Source organism: Parasteatoda tepidariorum, chromosome 8 (assembly GCF_982258835.1).
Source record: "Parasteatoda tepidariorum strain Cologne lab strain chromosome 8, Ptep-v5.0, whole genome shotgun sequence".
Classification (NCBI taxonomy): Eukaryota; Metazoa; Arthropoda; class Arachnida; order Araneae; family Theridiidae; genus Parasteatoda; species Parasteatoda tepidariorum.
In genome coordinates this window covers 108,419,056-108,443,077 of record NC_141762.1, presented here as the reverse complement: position 1 = coordinate 108,443,077, position 24,022 = coordinate 108,419,056, and the positions used below count along the sequence as shown (strand labels likewise).

General features: G+C 30.1%; 1 protein-coding gene across 1 annotated transcript; it reads right to left on the bottom strand.

The window, feature by feature from the left end:
• Nucleotides 1–3,707: 3,707 nt before the first annotated feature.
• On the bottom strand, nucleotides 3,708–4,256 carry LOC147806670 (uncharacterized). The gene has a single exon (XM_087149700.1). The coding sequence runs from the start codon at nucleotides 4,254–4,256 to the stop codon at nucleotides 3,708–3,710; it is 549 nt and encodes a 182-aa protein (XP_087005826.1).
• Nucleotides 4,257–24,022: the final 19,766 nt, after the last annotated feature.

Here is a 24,022-nt window from a genome sequence, read left to right as displayed (position 1 = left end):
GAATACGGGATGAAATGCAACCAAACTCCTAAACTGACTTTTGGTAGGTTGGAAACAAGGAATTCCATGCTTACAGAGTCCCTTTGATCAGGTGGAAGTATCTATGTTCATGGGATGGGAGGTTTAACTCAGAATAAGAAGTAAAAGCTCATCGGTTGGTCTTCGGGAGGTTATTTTCAAGGGGTGGGTGACATAAAACACAGGATAAGATTTGAAAGCATCAGGCTAGTCTGATAATGCCTTAACTTGCAGAACACATCCTCAAAAATTTTGAAAATATTTAGTGTTGAAAGAGACAAGGCCACAGGCGTTAAAAAGCAGTTATATGCATTGGATTTAAGGAAACAAGCTCTAGGTAAGTACTTTGAAAAAGTCTATGTTTGAAATATTAATATTAGTAACATTTTTCTAAGTTTTCGTTGTAAGATTTTATAGAGTTAATATTTTACACATCACTGTAGGATGTTTTAAGAAAACACCAATAACTTTTGACTATGTATTAATTTTTTTACAAAAGTACCTAATGGAAGAATAGTTATCTTTTTTCTATGTTTTAAAATTTTGTTATATTAATATATAAAAAATTATTTTTAAACTATGTGCGAAGATTATTAAATGTATTTTTCAAATCGCTTTTGATAATTATTATACGTACGTCACAAAAAATTATTTAGAAATAAATTCGTATTAAAGTTAGGACAATGTATCCCATTTTACATCTGCTAATAATTTTTTTCTCCATAAAATAGCTTGTAGACATTTCAAAAGCTTTTTTACCATACTGCATGCGGCTTGAAATTCTTTTAATTTCATTATTTTAAAATAAATTTTGTCTTCTTTACTTGCAATATAATTTGATTATAGTAGTATTCAAAAAGTTGCGATGAAGAAAAAAAAATCCTTCGCGATCATTAAAGTGACTTAAAGATTGATTAGGCTGTTCCAATTAATTCCAAAAAATAATACTGCACATAGAATTTTCAGTTTCAGGGCAACTTTAAAAAAAAAACAGTAATATTTTACAATACATGAAATTAATTTTACAATTGATAAATGAAAATATGTAAATTACATCAGAAACTAAAACAAATGAAATCTCATCTTATCAAAAAACCAGTAATTGCGCGTTGTTCCTACGCATATCCAAATTCATGGCAACCCATGTAACTACTTTTTTAATTAAAGGAAAAGTCGTCTATGTTTTGGAAAAAGCCTTTAATGTTTGGGGGATTAAGAAGACTAGAAATTGTAGTAGAAAATAAGCAGAAGAGAAGGTCATACATGAAACATGTAGCCGTAAAAACAGCCTTTAATACAACAAAATTCCTAAACTATCTAATAAAATATAACTTTATGTAAAGAATACCGGGAAATGAGAACTATGCACTGGGCAGCCAAAATACTACGATCACCCATTCCGTTTATTCTTCTTTTAGCTTTTATTCAGTACGATTGATTTTAGTATGGGCTTCTCGAAATGTTGAATCATTTTTTGTACCGTCTAAGACCATGCATTGTGAATGGGATGTTCCAGTTCATCAAAATTCATTGGCACTGCATCTTTCAAGCTCATCCCATACATATTCACCGGATAGAAATTAGGCGGCTGTAAGAGGGGCGATCTAGGTTGATTGTGTTCCTCGAACTACTCCTGTGCAATACAAGCTCACTGTGACTTGGTGCGTTTTCCTACTGGATGCCATTATCTGTGGTTCGGAAACCATGCATGGAAAAGGAAGAATGAGCTTAATGGCGATAGTTTGGAATATCTAGTGCATTCACATGCTAATCAACAGAGATCAGAGGAACTAAATGAAGGTAGGAATAACTATGAGTGATATATAATAGTAAATTATTTATTTAATTAGTTTTAAAGTATGTTTTAATAAACTTTTTAATTGTGTGAAGAATATCCCCTAAGTTTTAACAATTAATGTATTCCATACAATTAAATGAACAACAAACACTGCTTTTTTATCCGAAGGAATCGATGGACACCATAAAGCATAATTATCTAAACAACTTAAATTATTAATAAGTGTCGTCATTATGAGAGTTTGAATGCTTGCTTAAGCCTTTCAGCATTTCAAGAGTGCTGCAACTACTGAGACAGCTTATCCTTTAGTTGTTGGTCTGAGAAAAGAGCAATCTTTACCAAAAAAGTTCAAAAGAACTAAAAATAGAATTTTTCTATTAAATAGTTTTTATTGAAATGAATAATTTGAGTAAATTATACAATAAACCACAGTTAAAGGCTTGTACATTATGAAAAGTAAATTAAATATAATTGAATCAGTAACTAAAATGTGCACATTTGTTAAATTTATTCTGTATTGCAATGTAAAGCTAGTAAAAAAATTTAAGTACACAATTATATATAATTTTTATAATTTTTAGCAAATTTCCAGCAAATTTTATAATCTTTTTTTTTCTATTTAAAAAGAACAGTAATTGGTATCTGATAATACAACTGATTTTGTGACAAATCAGGAAGTTAAAATCCTATGGGAGCTAACTAATTACTAAACCAACTGGAAGGAATAAGTACAGAGATTGTTTAACAAGGACATCAAGGACGCTACTGAGAAACACTAGATAGGATTGGAATTCTCAAGAGGTGGAACCTTACACAAAATAAAACAGGATGGGGAGAAATAGATTGAAAGTTATGGAGGAACACTGTAAAAGGCATAACACCAAAGAGTATTTCAGCTTTAGTCAGACTTTTTTCTTTCACCCCGAAACCCTTACATATTCGAAGCATTCCACAGAGAAGAAATGCTCAGTAAAGAAGAAAATGCAAGCGATATGAATTCGACTAAGCAAAGATTGTCTCCGTTTTACAAAACCTTTAAAAAATAAAAAGACATTTTTATTTAATCTCGTCACTGAAAAAGTACAGAAATAGGCAAACAACAGAATAAATCACAAGCATCGGAAACAAAACATATAAAAAATATTAAGGAAGCCAAGCAAGCATTTAAAGCATTTAAGCGAAGTATTCCAGCTATAAATGATGTTAATTCCCGTAAACGTAATTAAAACACAACTTCAGTATATTTTGAAAGAACACCATCTACCTTTATTTACAAACGACTACTAAACAAAAGTGTTGCCATGTAGAGACAACTAAGTCCTTTTATTTAATCTCGTTACTAAGTTAATTACCGGCGTGCAACATCCTCCCCGAATAGGCTATACACAAAAGACTTCAACACAGAAGTATCGCAGCAATAGAGTAGAAGTATCGCTAGCAGTTCCAAACGGGGCAAGGTGACTTTCTTGATAGGTGCAAGTCTGTTGCGACTGCACACAAAATGCACGTTTGCTTGATCACCTTGAGAACTGATTATGTATAGAACTGCTTCATAGGCTCGTTCAGTACAGCTCGTTCAGACATGACTAGTAAAAGGAACGTGCAATGAAACGCCTATAAATCGAGGAATTTGAAAGTAGCAAACGAAATCAAGTTCTCGAACAGCAGCATTCCATGAAGTTGCCAAGTTAGAGGGCAGTATTTCATCCCATTTGATTCCTAGAATCCATGTATCTTGAAACAGAATTTTTCCAAAGATTACAAATGGTGAAAACAGTCCTAAAGGATCGTAAAAGCTAGCAATACGGTGGAGTAGCCATCTCTTTGTTAGTGGTTTGTCTTGAACAGCGCAGAGACAGGTTTTGAAAGTATTTCCTAGGGTTTCTGTATTCTACTCTATGCCTAAAACTTTAACAGTTGTTTTGAATCCTTCATCTTGATCTCGTAATTGACTCTGAAGCATTGTGGAATTTGTAACCCATTTTTTCATTGGAATTTCAATCAATTGCATCAGTTCTTTGACTTCTTTATGTAGTGTGGGGATTTCAAATTCTGTTTCAACACTAGCAACAATATCGTCCATGTAAAGATGTTTATCCATCATTGGAGCAGCAATCGGGAATTCATGTATGTGCTTAGAAGCTACTTCGCGTGTTGCTGCACAAAACAAAAAGGGGCTGCATGCTAGTCCGAAAGGTAGACGAGTAAATATGTAAGTAATTATTTCGTCCGTGAAAGCTGGGTTAGTTTTGCCCTGTGATAGTCTGTACCAGAAAAATCTTGTGGAATCTCTATCTCTTTCGTGTAGGCTTAGTTGTAGAAAGGCCTTTTTTCCGTCACCTGTGATTGAAAATTTGTGCATTCGCAGTCTGAGTAGACAACCAATTGTCTCAGGTAAACGATTTGGACCGATTTCTAAAGTATCATTCAGTGAGGGCATTCCTGGATCGTGTGATGAGGTATCGAACACAATCCTCTATTTGGTCTCGTCAAGTTTCACTTTTTTGAAAGCATGATGGGGTAGGTGAAATACAGCGTTTAAATTCGAAGGTTCTAGCTCCTAAACTTCAACGTGTCCTTGCACAATGTACTTTAGCATACAACTATCGTATTCTTTCTTCATAGCATCATTGTATGCAAGTCGCTTCTGGAGAAACTTCAAACGTTTTACGGTAGTAGCTATGTTGGTAGACAAAATTGATGTTGTATGCTTCCTAGGCAGAGATGAAACTCTACGATTTCCCTCAGTTTTGTAGGTTTCGTGAAATTCTCTCATAATTTCATTCTCTCGAACAGTCTTGTTCCGTATATGAGTGTCTTTGATACCAATACAATCCAACTCGCACAAGCAACGCACTTCGTCCAAACAATCACCAAAAATTTGAACAGAAACATGGTGACATTATGAATCATGTTTGATGGAGGTATGTGTTCGTGACCCATTAAGGATCCATCCAAAAATAGAGGGTACTATGACAAGAGATTCTGTAAGTTTAATCGGAGATTCCGTAGTGACCACATGCTAATAATAATCGCCACCAATGAGCAATTTGATGGGTAAGTTGTCGTTTCCTGGAGGGTCTGTAAGTGTAAGTTTTCGGCTTCGAGTAAATCGAACAACGTCCGCAGGGGCAGCAGGGTGTGGGGTATATCTGTTGGAACTTTCGAAAGCTGCTACAGAAACAGTGTTTTTGTTCCACAAACTTGAAAGTGAAAGTTGCACACATCATCGCAAGTTTCGTGAAGTACTGGGAGATTCAAAAACATGTACGTTTAGTTTCTCAGTGCTTACAATTGGAAGTTTCAGTTTGTGAATGAGGTTTGCATCGACGAAGCTTGCTTGGTTGCCTCCATCCAAAATGCATCGGGTTAACTACGTAAGACCCGTGGGGCCAGTAACATGCACGCGTGCAATTTGTAAATGGGTAAAGCTAGACTTAGGTATGTTAATGTGATGAACCTCGCTATTTTGGATTGCAGTGTTCAGTGCAGATGAACAAATGGATACGTGGTGTTTCTTCTTGCATTTCCTACAGCTAGCAGTGTCTTTACGAGGACAATTTGCCATTCTGTGTCCTTTATTAGTACACAAGAAACAACGGTTAGAGCCTTTTAACTTTTGTATGCGAGTGTCATAGTCAGTTATGGTTTTGCATTTCTGAGCCCAATGACCTGTTTACAAGTGTCGTCTGGAAACGCTCGTAGAAATTTTAGAGCTAATACACGACCGTGGCTTCCAATGTCTTCACCAAGTGCGCGTAAGGCCTCCAATCTTCTATTACATTCAATGTAGGTTTCATTTAGGTCTGTTGCCGTACTGGTGTTAGAATTTCCAAATGTTCTTGGATAATTCTATTTTTTTCCCCATATCTATTCATTAGTAGCTTTTTAGTGGTTTCATATGAGGCAGCAACAATACTGATACCATCAACTAAAAGTCTTGGTTCGTCTTGCAAATAATCTCTTAGGAGCACATGTTTATCAATAGTTGAAAGGTTTGGATTGGTGTCCACTAAAGACTGGAATTGTTCTCTAAAACTTTACCAATTTTCAATTTCACCGCTAAATGGTTCTGACTTAATCGTCGGCAGTTTCACTGTGTACGTTGTCTAACCGTTGTTATCTGACCAGCAAGTGATGGATTAGTAACCGAATTAGTCGAATTTTAAGGGCACAAATAAAGATTGTAGCTGATGTTAATAGTCGGCGATAATTAATTTTGGATGATTCTTCGGGCTATAAAAATTGCGAGGCTGAGCACTTTCTGTATAAGTTTCACATTGGGTAATATCATTTTCGTATTCGTCATCCGTGAAAAGAACATGGATTTCATTATCAACCGTTTTCATTTCATTTAAGATAGTTGTTAAACGAATTATCGCATATTCCATATAACTTCCGAAGTAACTTCTGTCATGTTGTGAATCTCAGTTGAGAAACGAGTTATGCTACTTCGAATAGTTTCTCGTCTACGCTTCAATTGCGGCACTTGTCCTTCTTTCGTCGCCATTTTTCTTTCGCGGACATCAAAGCTAGCAAAAGTAAAAGTTCGCAATAGTAATAGGTTCGTAAATAACTTTTGGAGTAATTCGTAATAACTTTTGGCGTAGTAACAAGTCGCTGATTCTTATGAGAATTTCGGCGCCATATGAGAGACCAACTTTGATGTAGAAGCTATTATCAGAGGAAATGGAATTTTACTGGCGAAATCAAAGTGCTGGGAAAGCAAATACTGGAAGCAAAATAGTGCTAATTTGTATTGGTTATACAAACCATGAAAGTAAAGAATAGCCATAGGGAAATTGCCGAGGGAAATATAACTTCTCTAATAATTGACTAAAAGGTGTCAAAATACCTTAAAACTATGCATAATTTATTTTCAAAATTACAAAGAAATAAACTAGAAAACTACTAATTGACGGCAGCTCTAGCGATGAAAATGTTTGATTTCATTCAAAAATAGTGATATAGAATTTTAAAAAGGAGAATTCAGTGATTATCTATTAACTTAAATATTTCACTGTTTTAATGATCTCATTTAATTATTGAATAATAAACAAAAAAAAATTTTATGAAAAGAGGAAGACATGAAAGAGCTCATGTCTTTGATTTGAATTTATTATACTGATCTGCTATTAATTGTAAATTGTTTCCAATTATAATTTTAAAAACATTAAATAAGTAAAAAATTAATTATTTTCCGTCTGAAGTTCTTAATTATGATCTAAATAATTTCTCAGGGGGTTTACTTTTGAGTAAACACGGGTGTCACAATCCCGAGGTACCCCAGTGATTATTGCTATATTTAGATAATGGCTAGCACATTATGATTTTAAAATAATGAGTGTACGCATGCAGACTGAGTTTAGTATAAGCTCTGAAAAACAGAACTGTTTTTCTTTACGCAACCAGACTGCTTGATAATAAGATCATATAATACCTGAGCTTATAGATTTTACATGAAGCGAAAATTAAGAGAATTTTGATGTAGAAGCTATTAGCTGGTGTTTAGGAATTTTACTGGCGAAATCAAAGTGCTGGAAAAGCAAATACTGGAAGCAAAATAGTGCTAATTTGTATTGGTTATACAAATCATGAAAGTAAAGAATAGCCATAGGGAAATTGCCGAGGGAAATATTACTTCTCTAATAATTGACTAAAAGGTGTAAAAATATCTTAAAACTATGCATAATTTATTTTCAAAATTACAAAGAAATAAATTAGAAAACTATTAATTGACGGTAGCTCTAGCGATGAAAATGTTTGATTTCATTCAAAAATAGTGATATAGAATTTTAAAAAGGAGAATTCAGTGATTATCTATTAACTTAAATATTTCACTGTTTTAATGATCTCATTTAATTATTGAATAATAAATTTAAAAAAAATTTATGAAAAGAGGAAGACATGAAAGAGCTCATGTCTTTGATTTGAATTTATTATACTGATCTGCTATTAATTGTAAATTGTTTCCAATTATAATTTTAAAAACATTAAATAAGTAAAAAAGTAATTATTTTCCGTCTGAAGTTGTTAATTATGATCTAATTAATTTCTCAGGGGGTTTACTTTTGAGTAAACACGGGTGTCACAATCCCGAGGTACCCCAGTGATTATTGCTGTATTTAGATAATGGCTAGCACATTATGATTTTAAAATAATGAGTGTACGCATGCAATCCGAGTTTAGTATAAGCTCTGAAAAACAGAACTGTTTTTCTTTACGCAACCAGACTGCTTGATAATAAGAGCATATAATACCTGAGCTTATAGAATTTACATGAGGCAAAAAGTAAGCGAATTTTGAGGTAGAAGCTATTATCTGGTGTTTAGGAATTTTACTGGCGAAATCAAAGTGCTGGAAAAGCAAATACTGGAAGCAAAATAGTGCTAATTTGTATTGGTTATACAAATCATGAAAGTAAAGAATAGCCATAGGGAAATTGCCGAGGGAAATATAACTTCTCCAATAATTGACTAATAGGTGTCAAAATATCTTAAAACTATGCATAATTTATTTTCAAAATTACAAAGAAATAAACTAGAAAACTACTAATTGACGGTAGCTCTAGCGATGAAAATGTTTGATTTCATTCAAAAATAGTGATATAGAATTTTAAAAAGGAGAATTCAGAGATTATCTATTAACTTAAATATTTCACTGTTTTAATGATCTAATTTAATTATCGAATAATAAATAAAAAAAAATTTTATGAAAAGAGGAAGACATGAAAGAGCTCATATGTCTTTGATTTGAATTTATTATACTGATCTGCTATTAATTATAAATTGTTTCCAATTATAATTTTTAAAAATATTAAATAAGTAAAAAAGTAATTATTTTCCGTCTGAAGTTGTTAATTATGATCTAAATAATTTCTCAGGGGGTTTACTTTTGAGTAAACACGGGTGTCACAATTCCGAGGTACCCCAGTGATTATTTCTGTATTTAGATAATGGCTAGCACATTATGATTTTAAAATAATGAGTGTACGCATGCAGTCCGAGTTTAGTATAAGCTCTGAAAAACAGAACTGTTTTTCTTTACGCAACCAGACTGCTTGATAATAAGAACATATAATACCTGAGCTTATAGAATTTACATGAGGCAAAAATTAAGCGAATTTTGAGGTAGAAGCTATTATCTGGTGTTTAGGAATTTTACTGGCGAAATCAAAGTGCTGGAAAAGCAAATACTGGAAGCAAAATAGTGCTAATTTGTATTGGTTATACAAATCATGAAAGTAAAGAATAGCCATAGGGAAATTGCCGAGGGAAATATAACTTCTCCAATAATTGACTAATAGGTGTCAAAATATCTTAAAACTATGCATAATTTATTTTCAAAATTACAAAGAAATAAACTAGAAAACTACTAATTGACGGTAGCTCTAGCGATGAAAATGTTTGATTTCATTCAAAAATAGTGATATAGAATTTTAAAAAGGAGAATTCATTGATTATCTATTAACTGAAATATTTCACTGTTTAAATGATCTCATTTAATTATTGAATAATAAATAAAATAAAAATGTATGAAAAGAGGAAGACATGAAAGAGCTCATGTCTTTGATTTGAATTTATTATACTGACCTGCTATTAATTGTAAATTGTTTCCAATTATAATTTTTAAAAATATTAAATAAGTAAAAAAGTAATTATTTTCCGTCTGAAGTTGTTAATTGTGATCTAAATAATTTCTCAGGGGGTTTACTTTTGAGTAAACACGGGTGTCACAATCCCGAGGTACCCCAGTGATTATTTCTGTATTTAGATAATGGCTAGCACATTATGATTTTAAAATAATGAGTGTACGCATGCAGTCCGAGTTTAGTATAAGCTCTGAAAAACAGAACTGTTTTTCTTTACGCAACCAGACTGCTTGATAATAAGAACATATAATACCTGAGCTTATAGAATTTACATGAAGCGAAAACTAAGAGAATTTTGATGTAGAAGGCATTATCAGGTGTTTAGGAATTTTACTGGCGAAATCAAAGTGCTGGAAAAGCAAATACTGGAAGCAAAATAGTGCTAATTTGTATTAGTTATACAAATCATGAAAGTAAAGAATAGCCATAGGGAAATTGCCGAGGGAAATATAACTTCACAAATAATTGACTAAAAGGTGTCAAAATATCTTAAAACTATGCATAATTTATTTTCAAAATTACAAAGAAATAATCTAGAAAACTACTAATTGACGGTAGCTCTAGCGATGAAAATGTTTGATTTCATTCAAAAATAGTGATATAGAATTTTAAAAAGGAGAATTCAGAGATTATCTATTAACTTAAATATTTCACTGTTTTAATGATCTCATTTAATTATCGAATAATAAATAAAAAAAAATTTTATGAAAAGAGGAAGACATGAAAGAGCTCATATGTCTTTGATTTGAATTTATTATACTGATCTGCTATTAATTATAAATTGTTTCCAATTATAATTTTTAAAAATATTAAATAAGTAAAAAAGTAATTATTTTCCGTCTGAAGTAGTTAATTATGATCTAAATATTTTCTCAGGGGGTTTACTTTTGAGTAAACACGGGTGTCACAATCCCGAGGTACCCCAGTGATTATTGCTGTATTTAGATAATGGCTAGCACATTATGATTTTAAAATAATGAGTGTACGCATGCAATCCGAGTTTAGTATAAGCTCTGAAAAACAGAACTGTTTTTCTTTACGCAACCAGACTGCTTGATAATAAGAGCATATAATACCTGAGCTTATAGAATTTACATGAAGCGAAAACTAAGAGAATTTTGATGTCGAAGGTATTATCAGGTGTTTAGGAATTTTACTGGCGAAATATAAGTGCTGGAAAAGCAAATACTGGATGCAAAATAGTGCTAATTTGTATTGGTTATACAAATCATGAAAGTAAAGAATAGCCATAGGGAAATTGCCGAGGGAAATATAACTTCACAAATAATTGACTAAAAGGTGTCAAAATATCTTAAAACTATGCATAATTTATTTTCAAAATTACAAAGAAATAAACTAGAAAACTACTAATTGACGGTAGCTCTAGCGATGAAAATGTTTGATTTCATTCAAAAATAGTGATATAGAATTTTAAAAAGGAGAATTCAGTGATTATCTATTAACTTAAATATTTCACTGTTTTAATGATCTCATTTAATTATTGAATAATAAATAAAATAAAAATTTATGAAAAGAGGAAGACATGAAAGAGCTCATGTCTTTGATTTGAATTTATTATACTGACCTGCTATTAATTGTAAATTGTTTCCAATTATAATTTTTAAAAATATTAAATAAGTAAAAAAGTAATTATTTTCCGTCTGAAGTTGTTAATTATGATCTAAATAATTTCTCAGGGGGTTTACTTTTGAGTAAACACGGGTGTCACAATCCCGAGGTACCCCAGTGATTATTTCTGTATTTAGATAATGGCTAGCACATTATGATTTTAAAATAATGAGTGTACGCATGCAGTCCGAGTTTAGTATAAGCTCTGAAAAACAGAACTGTTTTTCTTTACGCAACCAGACTGCTTGATAATAAGAACATATAATACCTGAGCTTATAGAATTTACATGAAGCGAAAACTAAGAGAATTTTGATGTAGAAGGTATTATCAGGTGTTTAGGAATTTTACTGGCGAAATCAAAGTGCTGGAAAAGCAAATACTGGAAGCAAAATAGTGCTAATTTGTATTGGTTATACAAATCATGAAAGTAAAGAATAGCCATAGGGAAATTGCCGAGGGAAATATAACTTCTCCAATAATTGACTAATAGGTGTCAAAATATCTTAAAACTATGCATAATTTATTTTCAAAATTACAAAGAAATAAACTAGAAAACTACTAATTGACGGTAGCTCTAGCGATGAAAATGTTTGATTTCATTCAAAAATAGTGATATAGAATTTTAAAAAGGAGAATTCAGTGATTATCTATTAACTTAAATATTTCATTGTTTTAATGATCTCATTTAATTATTGAATAATAAATAAAATAAAAATTTATGAAAAGAGGAAGACATGAAAGAGCTCATGTCTTTGATTTGAATTTATTATACTGACCTGCTATTAATTGTAAATTGTTTCCAATTATAATTTTTAAAAATATTAAATAAGTAAAAAAGTAATTATTTTCCGTCTGAAGTTGTTAATTATGATCTAAATAATTTCTCAGGGGGTTTACTTTTGAGTAAACACGGGTGTCACAATCCCGAGGTACCCCAGTGATTATTGCTGTATTTAGATAATGGCTAGCACATTATGATTTTAAAATAATGAGTGCACGCATGCAGACTGAGTTTAGTATAAGTTCTGAAAAACAGAACTGTTTTTCTTTACACAACCAGACTGCTTGATAATAAGAACATATAATACCTGAGCTTAAAGAGTTTACATGAAGCGAAAATTAAGAGAATTTTGATGTAGAAGCTATTATCAGGTGTTTAGGAATTTTACTGGCGAAATCAAAGTGCTGGAAAAGCAAATACTGGAATCAAAATAGTGCTAATTTGAATTGGTTATACAAATCATGAAAGTAAAGAATAGCCATAGGGAAATTGCCGAGGGAAATATAACTTCTCTAATATTTGACTAAAAGGTGTCAAAATACCTTAAAACTATGCATAATTTATTTTCAAAATTACAAAGAAATAAACTAGAAAACTACTAATTGCTCTAGCGATGAAAATGTTTGATTTCATTCAAAAATAGTGATATAGAATTTTAAAAAGGAGAATTCAGTGATTATCTATTAACTTAAATATTTCACTGTTTTAATGATCTCATTTAATTATTGAATAATAAATAAAAAAAAATTTATGAAAAGAAGAAGACATGAAAGAGCTCATGTCTTTGATTTGAATTTATTATACTGATCTGCTATTAATTATAAATTGTTTCCAATTATAATTTTTAAAAATATTAAATAAGTAAAAAAGTAATTATTTTCCGTCTGAAGTAGTTAATTATGATCTAAATATTTTCTCAGGGGGTTTACTTTTGAGTAAACACGGGTGTCACAATCCCGAGGTACCCCAGTGATTATTGCTGTATTTAGATAATGGCTAGCACATTATGATTTTAAAATAATGAGTGTACGCATGCAATCCGAGTTTAGTATAAGCTCTGAAAAACAGAACTGTTTTTCTTTACGCAACCAGACTGCTTGATAATAAGAGCATATAATACCTGAGCTTATAGAATTTACATGAAGCGAAAACTAAGAGAATTTTGATGTAGAAGGTATTATCAGGTGTTTAGGAATTTTACTGGCGAAATCAAAGTGCTGGAAAAGCAAATACTGGATGCAAAATAGTGCTAATTTGTATTGGTTATACAAATCATGAAAGTAAAGAATAGCCATAGGGAAATTGCCGAGGGAAATATAACTTCACAAATAATTGACTAAAAGGTGTCAAAATATCTTAAAACTATGCATAATTTATTTTCAAAATTACAAAGAAATAAACTAGAAAACTACTAATTGACGGTAGCTCTAGCGATGAAAATGTTTGATTTCATTCAAAAATAGTGATATAGAATTTTAAAAAGGAGAATTCAGTGATTATCTATTAACTTAAATATTTCACTGTTTTAATGATCTCATTTAATTATTGAATAATAAATAAAATAAAAATTTATGAAAAGAGGAAGACATGAAAGAGCTCATGTCTTTGATTTGAATTTATTATACTGACCTGCTATTAATTGTAAATTGTTTCCAATTTTAATTTTTAAAAATATTAAATAAGTAAAAAAGTAATTATTTTCCGTCTGAAGTTGTTAATTATGATCTAAATAATTTCTCAGGGGGTTTACTTTTGAGTAAACACGGGTGTCACAATCCCGAGGTACCCCAGTGATTATTTCTGTATTTAGATAATGGCTAGCACATTATGATTTTAAAATAATGAGTGTACGCATGCAGTCCGAGTTTAGTATAAGCTCTGAAAAACAGAACTGTTTTTCTTTACGCAACCAGACTGCTTGATAATAAGAACATATAATACCTGAGCTTATAGAATTTACATGAAGCGAAAACTAAGAGAATTTTGATGTAGAAGGTATTATCAGGTGTTTAGGAATTTTACTGGCGAAATCAAAGTGCTGGAAAAGCAAATACTGGAAGCAAAATAGTGCTAATTTGTATTGGTTATACAAATCATGAAAGTAAAGAATAGCCATAGGGAAATTGCCGAGGGAAATATAACTTCACAAATAATTGACTAAAAGGTGTCAAAATATCTTAAAACTATGCATAATTTATTTTCAAAATTACAAAGAAATAAACTAGAAAACTACTAATTGACGGTAGCTCTAGCGATGAAAATGTTTGATTTCATTCAAAAATAGTGATATAGAATTTTAAAAAGGAGAATTCAGAGATTATCTATTAACTTAAATATTTCACTGTTTTAATGATCTCATTTAATTATCGAATAATAAATAAAAAAAAATTTTATGAAAAGAGGAAGACATGAAAGAGCTCATATGTCTTTGATTTGAATTTATTATACTGATCTGCTATTAATTATAAATTGTTTCCAATTATAATTTTTAAAAATATTAAATAAGTAAAAAAGTAATTATTTTCCGTCTGAAGTAGTTAATTATGATCTAAATATTTTCTCAGGGGGTTTACTTTTGAGTAAACACGGGTGTCACAATCCCGAGGTACCCCAGTGATTATTGCTGTATTTAGATAATGGCTAGCACATTATGATTTTAAAATAATGAGTGTACGCATGCAATCCGAGTTTAGTATAAGCTCTGAAAAACAGAACTGTTTTTCTTTACGCAACCAGACTGCTTGATAATAAGAGCATATAATACCTGAGCTTATAGAATTTACATGAGGCAAAAAGTAAGCGAATTTTGAGGTAGAAGCTATTATCTGGTGTTTAGGAATTTTACTGGCGAAATCAAAGTGCTGGAAAAGCAAATACTGGAAGCAAAATAGTGCTAATTTGTATTGGTTATACAAATCATGAAAGTAAAGAATAGCCATAGGGAAATTGCCGAGGGAAATATAACTTCTCCAATAATTGACTAATAGGTGTCAAAATATCTTAAAACTATGCATAATTTATTTTCAAAATTACAAAGAAATAAACTAGAAAACTACTAATTGACGGTAGCTCTAGCGATGAAAATGTTTGATTTCATTCAAAAATAGTGATATAGAATTTTAAAAAGGAGAATTCAGAGATTATCTATTAACTTAAATATTTCACTGTTTTAATGATCTCATTTAATTATCGAATAATAAATAAAAAAAAAAATTTATGAAAAGAGGAAGACATGAAAGAGCTCATATGTCTTTGATTTGAATTTATTATACTGATCTGCTATTAATTATAAATTGTTTCCAATTATAATTTTTAAAAATATTAAATAAGTAAAAAAGTAATTATTTTCCGTCTGAAGTAGTTAATTATGATCTAAATATTTTCTCAGGGGGTTTACTTTTGAGTAAACACGGGTGTCACAATCCCGAGGTACCCCAGTGATTATTGCTGTATTTAGATAATGGCTAGCACATTATGATTTTAAAATAATGAGTGTACGCATGCAATCCGAGTTTAGTATAAGCTCTGAAAAACAGAACTGTTTTTCTTTACGCAACCAGACTGCTTGATAATAAGAACATATAATACCTGAGCTTATAGAATTTACATGAAGCGAAAACTAAGAGAATTTTGATGTAGAAGGTATTATCAGGTGTTTAGGAATTTTACTGGCGAAATCAAAGTGCTGGAAAAGCAAATACTGGAAGCAAAATAGTGCTAATTTGTATTGGTTATACAAATCATGAAAGTAAAGAATAGCCATAGGGAAATTGCCGAGGGAAATATAACTTCACAAATAATTGACTAAAAGGTGTCAAAATATCTTAAAACTATGCATAATTTATTTTCAAAATTACAAAGAAATAAACTAGAAAACTACTAATTGACGGTAGCTCTAGCGATGAAAATGTTTGATTTCATTCAAAAATAGTGATATAGAATTTTAAAAAGGAGAATTCAGAGATTATCTATTAACTTAAATATTTCACTGTTTTAATGATCTCATTTAATTATCGAATAATAAATAAAAAAAAAATTTTATGAAAAGAGGAAGACATGAAAGAGCTCATATGTCTTTGATTTGAATTTATTATACTGATCTGCTATTAATTATAAATTGTTTCCAATTATAATTTTTAAAAATATTAAATAAGTAAAAAAGTAATTATTTTCCGTCTGAAGTAGTTAATTATGATCTAAATATTTTCTCAGGGGGTTTACTTTTGAGTAAACACGGGTGTCACAATCCCGAGGTACCCCAGTGATTATTGCTGTATTTAGATAATGGCTAGCACATTATGATTTTAAAATAATGAGTGTACGCATGCAATCCGAGTTTAGTATAAGCTCTGAAAAACAGAACTGTTTTTCTTTACGCAACCAGACTGCTTGATAATAAGAGCATATAATACCTGAGCTTATAGAATTTACATGAGGCAAAAAGTAAGCGAATTTTGAGGTAGAAGCTATTATCTGGTGTTTAGGAATTTTACTGGCGAAATCAAAGTGCTGGAAAAGCAAATACTGGAAGCAAAATAGTGCTAATTTGTATTGGTTATACAAATCATGAAAGTAAAGAATAGCCATAGGGAAATTGCCGAGGGAAATATAACTTCTCCAATAATTGACTAATAGGTGTCAAAATATCTTAAAACTATGCATAATTTATTTTCAAAATTACAAAGAAATAAACTAGAAAACTACTAATTGACGGTAGCTCTAGCGATGAAAATGTTTGATTTCATTCAAAAATAGTGATATAGAATTTTAAAAAGGAGAATTCAGAGATTATCTATTAACTTAAATATTTCACTGTTTTAATGATCTCATTTAATTATCGAATAATAAATAAAAAAAAAATTTATGAAAAGAGGAAGACATGAAAGAGCTCATATGTCTTTGATTTGAATTTATTATACTGATCTGCTATTAATTATAAATTGTTTCCAATTATAATTTATAAAAATATTAAATAAGTAAAAAAGTAATTATTTCCCGTCTGAAGTAGTTAATTATGATCTAAATATTTTCTCAGGGGGTTTACTTTTGAGTAAACACGGGTGTCACAATCCCGAGGTACCCCAGTGATTATTGCTGTATTTAGATAATGGCTAGCACATTATGATTTTAAAATAATGAGTGTACGCATGCAATCCGAGTTTAGTATAAGCTCTGAAAAACAGAACTGTTTTTCTTTACGCAACCAGACTGCTTGATAATAAGAGCATATAATACCTGAGCTTATAGAATTTACATGAGGCAAAAATTAAGCTAATTTTGAGGTAGAAGCTATTATCTGGTGTTTAGGAATTTTACTGGCGAAATCAAAGTGCTGGAAAAGCAAATACTGGAAGCAAAATAGTGCTAATTTGTATTGGTTATACAAATCATGAAAGTAAAGAATAGCCATAGGGAAATTGCCGAGGGAAATATAACTTCTCCAATAATTGACTAATAGGTGTCAAAATATCTTAAAACTATGCATAATTTATTTTCAAAATTACAAAGAAATAAACTAGAAAACTACTAATTGACGGTAGCTCTAGCGATGAAAATGTTTGATTTCATTCAAAAATAGTGATATAGAATTTTAAAAAGGAGAATTCAGTGATTATCTATTAACTTAAATATTTCACAGTTTTAATGATCTCATTTAATTATTGAATAATAAATAAAATAAAAATTTATGAAAAGAGGAAGACATGAAAGAGCTCATGTCTTTGATTTGAATTTATTATACTGATCTGCTATTAATTGTAAATTGTTTCCAATTATAATTTTTAAGAACATTAAATAAGTAAAAAAGTAATTATTTTCCGTCTGAAGTTGTTAATTGTGATCTAAATTTCTCAGGGGGTTTACTTTTGAGTAAACACGGGTGTCACAATCCCGAGGTACCCCAGTGATTATTGCTATATTTAGATAATGGCTAGCACATTATGATTTTAAAATAATGAGTGTACGCATGCAATCCGAGTTTAGTATAAGCTCTGAAAAACAGAACTGTTTTTCTTTACGCAACCAGACTGCTTGATAATAAGAACATATAATACCTGAGCTTATAGATTTTACATGAAGCGAAAATTAAGAGAATTTTGATGTAGAAGGTATTATCAGGTGTTTAGGAATTTTACTGGCGAAATCAAAGTGCTGGAAAAGCAAATACTGGAATCAAAATAGTGCTAATTTGAATTGGTTATACAAATCATGAAAGTAAAGAATAGCCATAGGGAAATTGCCGAGGGACATATAACTTCTCTAATATTTGACTAAAAGGTGTCAAAATACCTTAAAACTATGCATAATTTATTTTCAAAATTACAAAGAAATAAACTAGAAAACTACTAATTGCTCTAGCGATGAAAATGTTTGATTTCTTTCAAAAATAGTGATATAGAATTTTAAAAAGGAGAATTCAGAGATTATCTATTAACTTAAATATTTCACTGTTTTAATGATCTCATTTAATTATCGAATAATAAATAAAAAAAAATTTTATGAAAAGAGGAAGACATGAAAGAGCTCATATGTCTTTGATTTGAATTTATTATACTGATCTGCTATTAATTATAAATTGTTTCCAATTATAATTTTTAAAAATATTAAATAAGTAAAAAAGTAATTATTTTCCGTCTGAAGTAGTTAATTATGATCTAAATATTTTCTCAGGGGGTTTACTTTTGAGTAAACACGGGTGTCACAATCCCGAGGTACCCCAGTGATTATTGCTGTATTTAGATAATGGCTAGCACATTATGATTTTAAAATAATGAGTGTACGCATGCAATCCGAGTTTAGTATAAGCTCTGAAAAACAGAACTGTTTTTCTTTACGCAACCAGACTGCTTGATAATAAGAGCATATAATACCTGAGCTTATAGAATTTACATGAAGCGAAAACTAAGAGAATTTTGATGTAGAAGGTATTATCAGGTGTTTAGGAATTTTACTGGCGAAATCAAAGTGCTGGAAAAGCAAATACTGGAAGCAAAATAGTGCTAATTTGTATTGGTTATACAAATCATGAAAGTAAAGAATAGCCATAGGGAAATTGCCGAGGGAAATATAACTTCACAAATAATTGACTAAAAGGTGTCAAAATATCTTAAAACTATGCATAATTTATTTTCAAAATTACAAAGAAATAAACTAGAAAACTACTAATTGACGGTAGCTCTAGCGATGAAAATGTTTGATTTCATTCAAAAATAGTGATATAGAATTTTAAAAAGGAGAATTCAGAGATTATCTATTAACTTAAATATTTCACTGTTTTAATGATCTCATTTAATTATCGAATAATAAATTAAAAAAAATTTTATGAAAAGAGGAAGACATGAAAGAGCTCATATGTCTTTGATTTGAATTTATTATACTGATCTGCTATTAATTATAAATTGTTTCCAATTATAATTTATAAAAATATTAAATAAGTAAAAAAGTAATTATTTTCCGTCTGAAGTAGTTAATTATGATCTAAATATTTTCTCAGGGGGTTTACTTTTGAGTAAACACGGGTGTCACAATCCCGAGGTACCCCAGTGATTATTGCTGTATTTAGATAATGGCTAGCACATTATGATTTTAAAATAATGAGTGTACGCATGCAATCCGAGTTTAGTATAAGCTCTGAAAAACAGAACTGTTTTTCTTTACGCAACCAGACTGCTTGATAATAAGAGCATATAATACCTGAGCTTATAGAATTTACATGAGGCAAAAATTAAGCGAATTTTGAGGTAGAAGCTATTATCTGGTGTTTAGGAATTTTACTGGCGAAATCAAAGTGCTGGAAAAGCAAATACTGGAAGCAAAATAGTGCTAATTTGTATTGGTTATACAAATCATGAAAGTAAAGAATAGCCATAGGGAAATTGCCGAGGGAAATATAACTTCTCCAATAATTGACTAATAGGTGTCAAAATATCTTAAAACTATGCATAATTTATTTTCAAAATTACAAAGAAATAAACTAGAAAACTACTAATTGACGGTAGCTCTAGCGATGAAAATGTTTGATTTCATTCAAAAATAGTGATATAGAATTTTAAAAAGGAGAATTCAGTGATTATCTATTAACTTAAATATTTCACTGTTTTAATGATCTCATTTAATTATTGAATAGTAAATAAAAAAAAATTTATGAAAAGAGGAAGACATGAAAGAGCTCATGTCTTTGATTTGAATTTATTATACTGATCTGCTATTAATTGTAAATTGTTTCCAATTATAATTTTTAAAAACATTAAATAAGTAAAAAAGTAATTATTTTCCGTCTGAAGTTGTTAATTATGATCTAAATAATTTCTCAGGGGGTTTACTTTTGAGTAAACACGGGTGTCACAATCCCGAGGTACCCCAGTGATTATTGCTATATTTAGATAATGGCTAGCACATTATGATTTTAAAATAATGAGTGTACTTATGCAGACTGAGTTTAGTATAAGCTCTGAAAAACAGAACTGTTTTTCTTTACACAACCAGACTGCTTTATAATAAGAACATATAATACCTGAGCTTATAGAATTTACATGAAGCGAAAATTAAGAGAATTTTGATGTAGAAGCTATTATCAGGTGTTTAGGAATTTTACTGGCGAAATCAAAGTGCTGGAAAAGCAAATACTGGAAGCAAAATAGTGCTAATTTGTATTGGTTATACAAATCATGAAAGTAAAGAATAGCCATAGGGAAATTGCCGAGGGAAATATAACTTCTCCAATAATTGACTAATAGGTGTCAAAATATCTTAAAACTATGCATAATTTATTTTCAAAATTACAAAGAAATAAACTAGAAAACTACTAATTGACGGTAGCTCTAGCGATGAAAATGTTTGATTTCATTCAAAAATAGTGATATAGAATTTTAAAAAGGAGAATTCAGTGATTATCTATTAACTTAAATATTTCACTGTTTTAATGATCTCATTTAATTATTGAATAGTAAATAAAAAAAAATTTATGAAAAGAGGAAGACATGAAAGAGCTCATGTCTTTGATTTGAATTTATTATACTGATCTGCTATTAATTGTAAATTGTTTCCAATTATAATTTTTAAAAACATTAAATAAGTAAAAAAGTAATTATTTTCCGTCTGAAGTTGTTAATTATGATCTAAATAATTTCTCAGGGGGTTTACTTTTGAGTAAACACGGGTGTCACAATCCCGAGGTACCCCAGTGATTATTGCTATATTTAGATAATGGCTAGCACATTATGATTTTAAAATAATGAGTGTACTTATGCAGACTGAGTTTAGTATAAGCTCTGAAAAACAGAACTGTTTTTCTTTACACAACCAGACTGCTTTATAATAAGAACATATAATACCTGAGCTTATAGAATTTACATGAAGCGAAAATTAAGAGAATTTTGATGTAGAAGCTATTATCAGGTGTTTAGGAATTTTACTGGCGAAATCAAAGTGCTGGAAAAGCAAATACTGGAAGCAAAATAGTGCTAATTTGTATTGGTTATACAAATCATGAAAGTAAAGAATAGCCATAGGGAAATTGCCGAGGGAAATATAACTTCTCCAATAATTGACTAATAGGTGTCAAAATATCTTAAAACTATGCATAATTTATTTTCAAAATTACAAAGAAATAAACTAGAAAACTACTAATTGACGGTAGCTATAGCGATGAAAATGTTTGATTTCATTCAAAAATAGTGATATAGAATTTTAAAAAGGAGAATTCAGTGATTATCTATTAACTTAAATATTTCACTGTTTTAATGATCTCATTTAATTATTGAATAATAAATTTAAAAAAAATTTATGAAAAGAGGAAGACATGAAAGAGCTCATGTCTTTGATTTGAATTTATTATACTGATCTGCTATTAATTGTAAATTGTTTCCAATTATAATTTTTTAAAATATTAAATAAGTAAAAAAGTAATTATTTTCCGTCTGAAGTTGTTAATTATGATCTAAATAATTTCTCAGGGGGTTTACTTTTGAGTAAACACGGGTGTCACAATCCCGAGGTACCCCAGTGATTATTGCTATATTTAGATAATGGCTAGCACATTATGATTTTAAAATAATGAGTGTACGCATGCAGACTGAGTTTAGTATAAGCTCTGAAAAACAGAACTGTTTTTCTTTACACAACCAGACTGCTTGATAATAAGAACATATAATACCTGAGCTTATAGATTTTACATGAAGCGAAAATTAAGAGAATTTTGATGTAGAAGCTATTATCAGGTGTTTAGGAATTTTACTGGCGAAATCAAAGTGCTGGAAAAGCAAATACTGGGAGCAAAATAGTGCTAATTTGTATTGGTTATACAAATCATGAAAGTAAAGAATAGCTATAGGGAAATTGCCGAGGGAAATATAACTTCACAAATAATTGACTAAAAGGTGTCAAAATATCTTAAAACTATGCATAATTTATTTTCAAAATTACAAAGAAATAAACTTGAAAACTATTAATTGAAGGTAGCTCTAGCGATGAAAATGTCTGATTTCTTTCAACAATAGAGTGATATAGAATTTTTAAACGGAGAATTTAGTTAAAAGTTCTGCGAAATTATTAAATATGAATCAAAGATTGGAGGAAACTAGTTTTTTCTCTCTAAATAAAGAAATAACTACAACATATCAAAGAAGTTTACAATTAATTGAGAAAATAGATGCTCAGATTTAGATTAGTGACTGCGTGAAGAGGGTGTTGGAATATTTCTCGATTCTTGTCTATATGTAAGAAAAATATAAAAGTTCTGCAGAAATAATTAAATATAATGCAAAGATTGGAGGAAACTAGTTTTCCCTCTAAAAAAAAGAAATAACTACAACATGTCAAAGAAGTATACCATTAATTTAGAAAATTGATGCCTAGATTAAGATTAGTGACTGTATGAAAAGGGTGCTGGAATATTTCTCGTTTCAGTCTATATGTAAAACAAATATGTTCGGCGAAAATAAATAAATATAAAGCAAAGATTGGGAGAGACTAGTTTTCTCTCTAAATAAAGAAATAACGACAACATATTAAAGAAGTATGCAATTAATTGAGAAAATATAGATGCTTAGATTTAAATTGTTGACTGCATGAAAATGGCGTTGGAATAATTCTCGATTCTTGACTATATGTAAGACAAATATAAAAGTTCTGCGGAAATAATTAAATATGAAGCAAAGATTGGAGGAAACTAGTGTTCTCTCTAAATAAAGAAATAACTACAACATATCAAAGAACTTTGCAAGTAATTGAGGAATTGGATGCTTAGATTTAGGTTAGTGACGGCATGAAAAGTGTGTTGGAATTATTCTCGATTCTGGTCCATATGTAAGACAAATATGAAAGTTCTGCGAAAATAATTAAATATGAGGCAAAGATTGGAGGAGACAAGTTTTCTCTCAAAGAAAATAAATAACTAAAACATATAAAAGAAGTATACAATTATCGAGAAAATAGATGCTTAGATTCAGATTAGTGACTGCGTGAATAGGGTTTTGGAATATTTCTCGATTCTTGTCTATATGTAAGAACGACAAAAACGTTCAGCGGAAATAATTAAATATAAAGCAAAGTTGGGAGGAAACTTGTTTTCTCTCAAAAAAAGAAATAACTACTACATATCAAAGAAGTATACAATTAATTGAGAAAATAGATGCTTAGATTTAGCTTAGTGACTGCGTGAATAGGGTGTTAGAATATTTTTCGATTCTAGTCTATATCTAAGACATATATAAATGTTCAGAAGAAATAATTAAATATAAAGCAAAGATTGGAGGAGACCAGTTTTCTCTCAAAATAAAGAAATAACTGAAACATATGAAAGAAGTATACAATAATTGAGAAAATAGATGCTTAGATTCAGAATAGTGACTGCATGAAAGGGTGTTGGAATATTTCTCGATTTTTGTCTATATGTAAGACAAATATAAATGCTCAGCGGAAATAATTAAATATAAACCAAAGATTGGAGGAGACTAGTTTTCTCTCAAAATAAATAAATAACTACAACATATCAAGGAAGTTTACAATTAATTGAGAAAATAGATGCTTAGATTTAGATTAGTGAATGCGTGAGTAGGGTGTTGGAATATTTCTCAATTTTTGTCTATATGTAAGACAAATGCAAATGTTCGGCGGAAATAATTAAATATAAAGCAAAGAGTGGAG